We start from the raw sequence: 12,665 nt of genomic DNA, 5'->3' as shown, positions 1-12,665 counted from the left end.
AAATTACCTTTGCTTGCATAATCCATTACTGCCATATATTTTAAAGTATCTGGATTTTCTGTAAATCCATAAAAATAAATAATATAATTTGAATCTAAACAACTTTCATGATATTTCCACTATAAATAATAATATAGTCTATTAGTATAAATAAATTAATTTAAACAAATAAATAAATAATATACTATCATACTTCATTTAAAAATTCATTTAAATTTTCATTTAAATTTTTGTGACATTTAAGAATTACGTCCCTATCAATATAATTATCTTGCCAAATAGCTCTGTATATAGTACCAAATCCTCCTTCATCAAGATATTCAACACTTCTAAATTCATAATAAGGAATCCATTTTAACCTTTTTTCAGATATAAATTCATCTATAATTTCATTTCCACTTTTTACAACTCTATAAAATTAAATAATTAAAATTATATTAAAGTTTATACTGAAATTTATACTAAAATTTAAGATTAAAATTAACACTTACTCTAAAATTTAAATAGGTATTTAATATAATATGTCTTAATTAGTTTTTGTATGAATACATATATAATAATAACTTATATTTCACAACTTACTAACTAAAGTAATAGAAATTTTTTAAATGAAAGAATTCAGTTAAACATTAAAATATAACAATAGAAACAAAAATAACTTACACCCTATATTATAATAGATCGTGAGTTATAAGTTATTTATTAATCTTATTTATATAATAAAATAAAGAATTTAGTTAGTTAAATTATATGTAAATATTATATAAATAAGTAACAATAGAATTAAACAAATAACTTATAACTTACTATCTATTAAATAAAGAATTTAGTTAGTTTAAACTATATGTAAATATTATATAGTAAATAAGTAATAATAGAATTAAATAATTAACATACCATCTATAAAATAAATTTTTTAAATAAAGTTAGTTTAAATTGAATGTAAATATTATATAAATAAATAATAATAGAACTAAATAAATAACTTACACCCTTTAAATAAAAAATTTAGTTTAAAATATATGTAAATATTATATAAATAAGTAACTTTAAAAAATTTTTTAAATAAAAAATTTAGTTAGTTTAAATTATATGTAAATATTATATAAATAGATAATAATAGAATTAAATAAATAACTTATAACTTACGATCTATTAAATAAAGAATTTAGTTAGTTTAAATTATATGAAATATTATATAAATAAGTAATAATAGAATTAAATTAATAACATACCATCTATAAAATAATTTTTTTTTAAATAAAAAATTTAGTTAATTTAAATTATATGTAATTAATGTAAATATTATATAAATAATATAAATAATAATAGATAACTTACACCCTATATTATGAAATAATATGAAAATATTATATAAATAAGTAATAATAGATAGAATTAAACAAATAACATACTATCTATAAAATAATTTTTTGAATAAAGAATTTAGTTAGTTTAAATTACGTAATTAATGTAAATATTATATAAATAATATAAATAATAATAGATAACTTACACCCTATATTATTAAATAATTTTTTTAAATAAAGAATTTATTTAGTTTATATTATATGAAAATATTATATAAATAAGTAATAATAGAATTAAATAACTTACACCCTATATTATTAAATAATTTTTTAAATAAAGAATTTAGTTAGTTTAAATTATATGTAATATTATATAAATAAGTAATAATAGAATTAAATAAATGACATACTATCTATAAAATATTTTTTAAATAAAGAATTTCAGTTAGCTAGTTTAAATTATATGTAAATATTATATAATTAAGTAACAATAGAATAATAAATAACTTACTCCCTATATTATTAAATAATTTTAAATAAAGATTTAGTTAGTTTAAATTATCAGTTATATGTAAATATTATATAAATAAGCAATAATATAACTTACTAACTAAAAGAAATTATAAAATAATTTTTTAAATAAAGAATTTAGTTAGTTTAAATTAAATAAATAATAGAAATATAGATATCACACAACTTCTGTAGTATTATTAATTATTAAGTAGTTAGATATATATATAATACAGAAGTATTTACTATAAATTAAATATATTACTTACAATCTAGTTATTTAAATTAAAAATATAATTAGTAGAGTTAGATAAAATATTAAACAAATAATATAATATTATAACTTACTATCTGTAATAGTTATTTAAACAGAAAATTGAGTTATTTGAATATTGTGTAAAATAAATAAAATAAAAAAGTAAAGATTTAAATAACTGATAACTTACAAACTATAGTATTATCAGTACATGGAATATAAGTAAATAATAAGTAATTCCATTATTATTCAATTATAAGATAACTATTAACTTACGAGCTAAATTATTTATATAATACAGTTAGGTTAGAATATATTTATTCGTATATTATATAAGGTACAATTATAGATAGTATTTAAATTATTTACAAATAAAAATTTAATATTTTAGCTTGTTTGATATACCTTCGGATTCCATGATACTACTTCCTTCAAATTCTTTAGGATCTCTTTCTCCAAATTCTTTAATATTACTGATAACTAGTTTTATTATATTGCACAGTATTATAAAAATAATTTTTACCTTTATCATTACTGTGAGCCATTACTATATAATTAACCCTAACTGGAAAAGATAAAGTAAATATCTTTTTTTTTATATTTATAAACGCACTTACTAGTATATATGGTATTTGTGCATGCCAATTATCAAGCTTCATTGTTATACAGAAAACAGAGAAAATTTTCTTAATATTGTCACGGGATAATTTTTGTTTATTTTTCTTTATTTTTATCTTTCATTTTTTATTTGTTTATTTTTAGTATAGTTATTTTTAGATATTTAGATAACAAACGGAAGCTTAGCGGTAAAAAGGTGGCTGAATATAAGTGCCCAGATCGCCACAATTGGTCGGGAGGCAATTATGGCCGAATGGCGATTCTGTTCGAAAAGACAGGATTGTACCAAAAGTCTAACACTATAAAAGGGACCGTCGTTGATAGTTGTAAAAATTCAGTTTGAATTTGTTTAGAAAAGTTTAGCTAGGTTTTGTTATCAGCCGATAGTATACGGATATTACAGAGCGCCGATAGAGGCAGTAATATCGTATTTTGTTTCATTGTTAATAAACCGCTGATTTATTTCCGAATTGTTCATATACAGTTTATTTTATTTTTTTCACTGTTTATTATCATTTATTATTTTTGTTATATATCATTGATTTTTCGTATACATCGTATAATAAATTGCTTTTATACATACACCACCCGATCTATCTTTATATTATCTCATCATTTATTATCATTTATAATCGTTCAATATCGTTTACCGTCTGTACTTTTACCTTTTTATTAGTTATATATCGCCATATTACCTTGCCCTTTATTAACCGATCCTTATTTTTCTTTCTGTTACTACTGTAAGATCTAAGCCCGTATAACAATACGTTTGCCACCTTAGGACTTAACAAAATAATACTTTATTAATAATATAAATAAATACAATAATATGTTTGGTTTAACAATACTAAACAATAACTAAATATTTATCCAAATAAATTCCTAAATTCGTAACCTGAAATTCCACAATGTCGATATCTACGTCTATTTATATGAATTTAAAAATAGTATCTTAAAGAAACTTCCTGCGCCTTTTATCACTATGTTTTGCTGCAAACCTAAAAATTCTAACTCATCTATTGGTTTTGCTCAACTGAACTACAAGTATTAGTACTTGTTATTTTTCATATTTTTTGAAATTTTGAATTTTTCTTCGTTTTTGATCTTCAAGACCATTTCCTTAAATGCAAATATCCTATTCATAGATTCTTTCGTCATGATCTACAAATTAATCACCTGTTTCCTAATCACTTGACTTATCATTATTAATTAATCTTCTAGTTTTACGTCATCTCGGGCGTTATCACCTGATATCCTATATTTCCCTAGTTTAACGTCATCGCGGGCCAATTGATATACAATTTTAAATTACTAAAAATTTATACACTAATTCTAAATATAATGCTGCGCCTTACAATTAATAAATTCATTAGGTATACTACGGCATTACACTACAGAAGCCGGTGGTAACAATATATATATGATCAGATTATTTATAAAATATTTCATTTAGTTGAAAAAGTTGAACTAAATTTTAATTATCTCTCTATCAAAAATTTTATTATTGATAATGAACTAAGAATAAAGAAAAGAACTAAGTAGGACCCCGAAATATATATGTAGAGGTCAGGTCCAGAAGTGGTCCAAAATACGCATTCTTTCAGGGCCGGAATTACGATAATTTCAGCCATTATCTAAATTAGGAAATATTATTTTGGCTGGGATTATCCATAAAAGGAATGATCTACATGATTTTTTTGACTCATTATACGCAAACTCTGACCTGATCCTTTTATGTATATTTCGGGGTCCTAACTAAGTATTTGACTATATAGAATATTTTATTTAAACCCTTATAAAAGATGATGACTTAGTTTCTTTGAAAGAAATTTAGATTATTGATATTATAGCTCAAAATTATGATGATTTAAATATTGAAGTTCGTGAATTTATAAATGAAATGTATTAGCCATCAACATTTAATTTATGTTTTAAATATCATTGTTATATAAATAAACTCATACTTTTTCTTTCATGTTATTATTATATTACGATAAAATACAATTCAAAATGATGTTTAATGTATTAGCCAAATTATTTCATTTTTTTTAATGAGAAATAAAAAGAATATATCCATGCTGATAATTATTCCAAATTCTGATAAATTCTATCACTTCAATAAAATCATTTTTTGCCATTCATCCATTCTTAATTTATAATAAATTTGCATATTAAGAGCGAGGGGTTAAACTTGAACGCATCTAGTAAATAATAATAGTTTAAATGTCGTATGAATTTGTTCTTTAAAATTTATGGCCAGACCATATGGATCGATTTAAAAACTATCACGGAAATGATTGGGTGAACGATACTATCACGTGTAAATATCAGTATAATAAACAAATATGAAATTTCAAAAAATTACGTATTTTAACACCTAATTATTTATATCAAGCAAAATTGTGCTCACTATTTAAACATAGTATTTTTGCAAAAATAGGTTTAAAATTAGCCAAATTATTTATCTTTATAGGATAATATTCATTTTCCAAAAAAAAAAAAATATTTTTCATAACTTATGTTTAAAATTAGGTGAAATTATATTAAATAAAGCGTTAACTAAAGTGATTAAAAATATTATTAATAAGTTAAGAATGCAAAAAAAATTTTCTCAAATTTCAAATAATAAAATTTGTCTAACAATAAGAAACCTTTTATTATTACTTAAATTTCTACTACTTAGAAAAATCAAATATTCTAAAAACCCATGTGTCAAAAATGTGATATACACAAATTTTTTTTTTTAATAAGTGGGTATGATAATCATGTAGCTATCAGCTGTGGAATAATATGTCACGTTTTTTTCCATAAATCTTACAAATCCTTAATATTCTTTCCAAATGATCAACGCAAATTTTGTGCGACAATATATCGGAACTTATTCCGAAAATTAGTATAAATTTGGCATAATTTAAAAAAAGTTTTAAATTCCCCTTTTTCTTTTTACATTATGGCATGTACGAAAATATTTTCGGGAGATTTTCCTGAAATAATAAGTGATATTATACAATATTTTCAGTATGATTCTTCAACATTATATTCATGTATTCTAGTAAATAGATTATGGTGTCGTTCGGCAATTCCATTATTATGGGAAAATCCATTTTTACTGCAATACCCTAAAAATTATCGTTATATTGAAGTCTACTTATATAATTTAAATGATGATTATAAAACACAATTAAATGAATATGGAATTAATAATGATTTATTTCCTTCGAATACATTATTTAATTATCCTAGTTTTATTCAACATTTAGATACCCGTAGAATTGGTGATTCTATTGAAAAGTGGGTTGCAGCTGTTACAGTTAAAGAGCAATCTATTGTATCAGAAATTGTTGATCATGAATCTTTAAGATATACAAAAATGATTTATAAGTCATTATTTCGATTATTTATTGAAAACGAAGCAAATATACATACTTTTAAATTTACAATGCTTGTTGATAATGATTTAGAATATTTTAAAGAAATTTTTGAATTAATTTTACAAAATCAAAATCTACTTCGTAATATTAAAAATTTAACACTTTGTTTTGAACCAATAACCGAAAATATAACAAAATTTATGAAATATCTTTACTCTAATTGCAATTCTGTTTTATCACTTTATTTCCTCTTTCCATCATCTTGTAATTCAACTACTGAAAGACATTTTTCCCGTATGATTGATTCACAAAAAAATCTCAAAAAAGTTTACTTTAGTTATAATTGTAACTTTTCTTTATATCATTCATTATTATCATTAAAGAATCCAAATTGTATGAATACTTTGAGAACAATTATATTTTATTATATTAATTTCAAGAATATAGTTGTTTTGAATGAAGTATTTGAACAATTAAACTGTTTGGAATCTATTCATATTCTTTATTGTTTCTCTTTAGATTCAAATTTTACTCAACAAATTATTAGTATGACTAAACCATTCAAATTAAAGTCTTTAATTATGGATGAAGTATTAATTGAACCATTACAATTATTATTACAAAAATCTGGTGAATATTTAGAAAACTTTGGACTTGAACATGATGAATTTATACAACAAGTATCAGAATTAATAATAAAATATTGTAAAAATATTAATTTCTTGCAATTAGATGATCTTAATGACGATATTAATATGACACTTCATTTAATCGAAAATATTAATCATCATCTTAATTACCTCACCATTGAAAGTTATGAACTTAGTTCAATTATATTACAAAATTTAGGACAAGTTCTTCCTCCTAAATTAGAATATTTGAATTTGATTCTTACAATTAATAAAAGAGATTTTGAAATATTTATAAAAAATTTTCAAAATACTTATACCAAGAAGTTATTAATCAGCAATGTTAGAGATGAAACACGAGAAAAAGAAGAAGAAAAGAATATTTTACCTTATATAAAGGAATATATTATGAAAAAGAAAAGAGCCGAGTATTTTGCTTTTCAAGAATGTTTTACTCAAAGTTTTAACCATGATGACTTGTTTTCTATGGAAGATGAAGTAAAAGAATTTAAATTATATAATATTATAGTTCAAAATTATAATGATTTAAATATTGTAATTCATGAATTTATAAATGAAATGTACTAGTCATTATCTACATATATAATTTATTTTCTAAATATCATTTATATAAATAAAGTGAGATATATAAATATATAGCTATAGGATTTTTGGTCATTTGACTTTACTGTACATAATATACTTAAATTTTATAAATTTTGTCTTCATAAACATACCTACAACTAATAAAGTTATATTTTGATAAATATACAAACTGCCTTTTTGCATATAAGAATTTTAATTGGAATATTTCATAGTATATGTCTCTCTACTATAAAGTTATTATAATTCACTGCTTAATGGACTGGCTGAACTTAGTAAACAATTGGTGATTCATTTATGCTTTATTACAACTTAACTAAATCAAGTTATATAAAGAAAATATCATACCCTATAAAAAAATTCTGGAAAAAACTCCGATAAATGATCATTTTTCTAGTTTTTGTTCCGAAGAAACTCAGACACGTGATCATTTTACTGAAAAATTTTTTATAGGGATAAAGGAAGACCTATCAACTAAAGACAAATTTATTGTATACAATATTATCCAATTCCAGTTGATAATATACCAGATGGATTTGAAGTATTTTAACTTTAGATCTCAGTACAATATACTGTGAAACATTATATATACCAAAACTACAGTTGTTGCATTCCAAATCTTAAAGAATTTACCACTTTGACTTAACTTGACATTCTTGTCGCAAATATAACTAGAATTCTACAAAGTATAAAGTTTTGTTAAATAATTACTCCATTTTTAGAATTATTATTTTTCGGTGGTACATATTTTTGCCACCTATCAATCACGTGGTTCGAACTAAACTTTGATTGGTTTATCAGTGACTAGTGTTTTTGAGACGCGCTTCTCGGCGGTAGGTTTCTTATGTTTCTTTAGTGTTATATGCATTTCTTTTCGTTAACTGATTCTTCTTTTTTTAATAAGTTTTTTTAGGCAACATTTCTTTTTGTTAACTTGCGTTGATTGACTTGTTGGAGAGGTTTATTTTATTAAACTTCAACGAACTTTTTTGTATTTTATTCCTTAGTTAACTATTTCTTCTTCACTTTTTATTTTTCAAGCTTCTAGTTCGGCATTCTATCTACCTAGTGAACAGTGTGTTTCAGTATTCAGACACTTTGGATTTTTGGGATTTCATTTTCATTCAATAACAGTCCATTTTCTTTTGGTTGGTTTTATTTTCTATTTTCTTGTCGGGTTTTACCTTCTACTTTCTCTTGGTCGACTTTTACTTTCTTTTGATTCCTTCTACACTTGGGCATTTCTTCTATTTTTGGTTTTAATTATCTTTCTTTGGCTTTGATTTCATTTTTCCATCTGTTTTCTTTATTCATTTGGGTTAAAATTCGTTTTTTTTTCCTTATTTTTGGAATTATATTTCATTTATTCACTTAGTAATTTTTTTATTCTTTGAGCTTTAATTCATTTTTTGGATCTGTTTTCTTTTGACATTTTGTTTATTTTGTTCGGATTTTGTGATGTTTTGATTTTGTTTCGCTCATTTGGTTGATATTAATTGTTGTCATTGATTAAATAATATTGCTCTTATCAATTTTAATTTCGTCTCCTATAAATGCTATTCCATAATGACAGCTTCACTTATTGTATAAACAAGGCTGTAAGATCATGTTATAGTCGTACAGCCGTTCGAGCTTTAATAATATGAAATACCATAAAATTTAAAAAATTAGTTATAATTATACTCATTTAAGGTTTTGCTTTTACGTTGCAATAGGAATACATGAAATAAAATATATCACGTAACGCATAATATCTAGCCAATCAAATGTTATTTTCAAAATCACGTAATAGGGGTGGCCTCGGATAATTCCTATTATTTTATCTATAAATTATTTGAGCTTAGTTCAAAATTATAATGATTTAAATCATGAATTTATAAAATGAAATGTACTGGTCATTATCTTTATATAATAAATACACATATATATATAATTTATTTTCTAAATATCATTTATTTATTTATAAATTAAAGTGAGGTATCCAGGATATAGTAAACATTTTCTCACAATTATGGTATTAGTATTTTTAATTATTTTCTACTCAACAAAAATACAATTTAAATGATGCTAATTTATCATCAATATCCACATTACTATACCAAAATTTGATAAATTTTATCTTAAATATGCATCAATAAAATCATAAAAAACCTTTTTTTTTTTTGCAACTTGTCCATTTTTAATTTTTATAAGGAAATTTGTAAATTAAGTGGAGGGGTTGGCACATAACAAAGTGATAAAACTCTAAATGTAAATAATTTAAATGTCACGTGTATTTGTTTTTTAAAATTTATGATGATCATAACCTCGGGCGATACGACGATACGTCGTAATTCTTTTCATAACTTCGGACAAATATAATCACGTACTAACGGTCATTTTTTATTAGCTGCAGCACAACATTTACACCATAATTACATAATCAAATAACGCTTTGGGTTTTTTTCACAGGTAGTAAGTAAAGTAGTACTACAGTAAGTTGATGTAAGTTCGGACGTACGCCCTTATATTTTAATAGTACGTACGTTTACAAAATCCAATAAAAATTATACTAGTACGTACGAAAGTTTAGAATATTTCGTGCAACTTTAAATTTTGTATAATTTTGAATTTCGTACCACAACATCGTCCTCAAGGTAATCAGCCTGCTCAACTTGAATTGTCAATTATTCATTAGTCGAATTGGCAGAAGTTATTTCTTCCATGAGGAAAGACTTTATAAAAACAACAGAGGAAGCCGAAGCAAAAATCCAAACTGAAAACTCAACTCTGGCCACTTCCTAGAGTAATTAAATATTATAACTTGTTAGTTGTGCTGAGATTATTTAAGAGAGAAGAAAACCAAAGAATGAAAAAAATATATTACCAAATCCTCCAATCTAGCGCAACTCCAAGAAAATATTAAACTTTTCCGCCAAGAACAGTAAGGACATTAACAAGAAAGTGAATAATACTTTAATTTATTTTTGTAATTAGCATTCAAACAAAAGCCAGGGATAAGCGATCTGGAAAATAATTTTTTCGGTTAAAAAAAAAGAAAAAAAGTCTATGGAGTCCATAGTATATTATTTGATCACATGATGTTCGATGTAAATTTACTAGTATGGAAAATAAAATTTATTTTTAAAGGTACGAAAAAATTATTTTTTTTTGAGCGTCCGTACTAATTTGTATTACCGTACTGTATTAATTTACTATACACACTTTTTTTTTACTATGACTAGGGTGGAAGATCGTGATATATTTGTCCTAACGTTATTCGTTGATTTTATAACAGGTAAATGCATGTCGTGAGGTACATTAAAAGGATCAACGTAAATTTTGTACGACAATATAATCGGAATAAGCTCCGAAAAAAAAAATATAAATAACCACTTTCGGCATAATTTTTTTTAAAAAAAAAATTGAAACTCCCCATTTTCTTTTTCGCTTACACTATGGCATATACGAAAATATTTTTAGGAGATTTACCAGAAATAATAAATGAAATTATACAATATTTTCAGAATGATTTTTCAACATTACATTCATGTATTTTAGTTAATAGAATATGGTGTCGTTTGGCAATTCCATTATTATGGGAAAATCCATTTTCTTTAAGATATCCTAAAAATTATCGTTATATCGAAGTTTATTTACATAATTTAAATGATTATGATAGATCACAATTAAATGAATATGGAATTAGTAATGATTCATTTCTTTCAAATACATTATTTAATTATCCTAGTTTTACTCAACATTTAGATACTCGTAAAATTAGTGATTCTATTGAAAAGTGGGTTGCAACTGTCAGAATTTCAACAGTTAAAGAGCAATTTTCCAACATTTTTGTACGAGAAAACGTTGATCAAAAATCTTTAAAATATACAAAAATGATTTATAGGTCATTATTTCGATTATTTATTGAAAAAGAAGCAGATATAAATACCCTTGAAGTTACGATGCTTATTGATAATGATTTAGAATATTTTAATGATACTTTTGAATTAATTTTACAAAATCCAAATTTTATTCGTAATATTAGAAATTTAACACTCGATTTTGATCCAGCAAATGATAATATAACAAAATTTATGATATTTCTTTATTCTAATTGCAATTCTATTTCATCACTTTATTTTTTATTTCCTTGGTATTATTACACAACAACCGAAAAACATTTATCACAAATTATTGATTCACAACAAAATTTAAAAAAAATTTCGTTATGTTTTAATGATCTTCCTTTATATCATTCATTATTATCTTTAAAGAACCCTAATTGTATAAATAGTTTAAGGACAATTATATTTTATCATGTTAGTTTTAAAGATATAGTTGTTTTAAATGAAGTACTTGATCAATTAAATGTTTTGGAATCTATTCATATTCTTTATTGTTATTCTCTAGATTCTAGTAATTTTATTCAACAAATTTCTAATTTGACAAAACCATTTAAATTGAAATCTTTATTTATGAATGAACCATTAATTAAACCATTAGAATTATTATTACAAAAATCTGGTGATTATTTGGAAAATTTTGGACTTGAAGATGAATTATTACAAGAAATATTGGAATTATCCATAAAATATTGTAATTCAAAAATCAAATTTTTAAAATTCTCTGGATTTGATAATCAAATTATTTATAAAATATTCAATTTGATTAAACAAGTTGAATTAAGTCTTAATTATCTCGCTATCGAAAGTCATTATGATGATAAACTTGGATCAATTGTATTAAAAAATTTAGGACAAATTCTCCCTACTAAATTAGAATATTTAAGTTTATCTCTTGAAATCAATACAAATGATTTTGAAATTTTTTTGAAAAATTCACAAGATATTTTTATTAAGAAATTATTAATTAAAAATATTAGAAATGGGAAACGAGAAGAATCAGAAAAAAAGAATATTTTACCTTATATAAAGGAATATATAATGAAAAAGAAAAGAATCAAATATTTTGCTTTTTTAGAATATTTTTTTATTCAAACTCCTATTGAAAATGATGATTTGTTTTCTTTGAAAGATGAAGTAAAGGAATTTAGATTACATAACATTATAGTTCAAAATTATTATGATTTAAATATTGAAGTACGTGAATTTATAAATGAAATGTATTAGTAATTTTATATGTATAATCTATTTTATAAATAAAGAATTTCTTATTCTTCAAATTGGGTGTGAGATAACGCGATATCTTTTGGAGATTGTCAAGTGTGGGATAATCGTACTTTACAGTATCACTATACTAATAAAGAAATAATTTGACGCGAGAACTCATCTAGGAACTAGGATCCTCTTTGATGAAAGTGTGTAACATTTCTCTCATAACTCGTATGGTAATGACGTTTATCTATAGTATTACTAATAAGCATAAA

General features: G+C 23.0%; 2 protein-coding genes across 2 annotated transcripts; both read left to right on the top strand.

The window, feature by feature from the left end:
- Positions 1-5,644: 5,644 nt before the first annotated feature.
- Positions 5,645-7,282, top strand: OCT59_000472 (uncharacterized protein; the record flags this gene model as incomplete). The annotated part of the gene is made up of 1 exon (XM_025331347.1): positions 5,645-7,282. One exon carries the CDS (start codon positions 5,645-5,647, stop codon positions 7,280-7,282), a length of 1,638 nt encoding a protein of 545 aa, XP_025189324.1.
- A 3,452-nt stretch (positions 7,283-10,734) lies between these two features.
- Positions 10,735-12,408, top strand: OCT59_000471 (uncharacterized protein; the record flags this gene model as incomplete). Its single annotated transcript, XM_066138858.1, has 1 exon — positions 10,735-12,408. One exon carries the CDS (start codon positions 10,735-10,737, stop codon positions 12,406-12,408), a length of 1,674 nt encoding a protein of 557 aa, XP_065988314.1.
- Positions 12,409-12,665: the final 257 nt, after the last annotated feature.

Source organism: Rhizophagus irregularis, chromosome 1, assembly GCF_026210795.1.
Source record: "Rhizophagus irregularis chromosome 1, complete sequence".
NCBI classification, from domain to species: Eukaryota; Fungi; Glomeromycota; class Glomeromycetes; order Glomerales; family Glomeraceae; genus Rhizophagus; species Rhizophagus irregularis.
The sequence above is the reverse complement of the archived record's forward strand: the minus strand, read 5'-3'. Positions and strand labels throughout refer to the sequence as shown.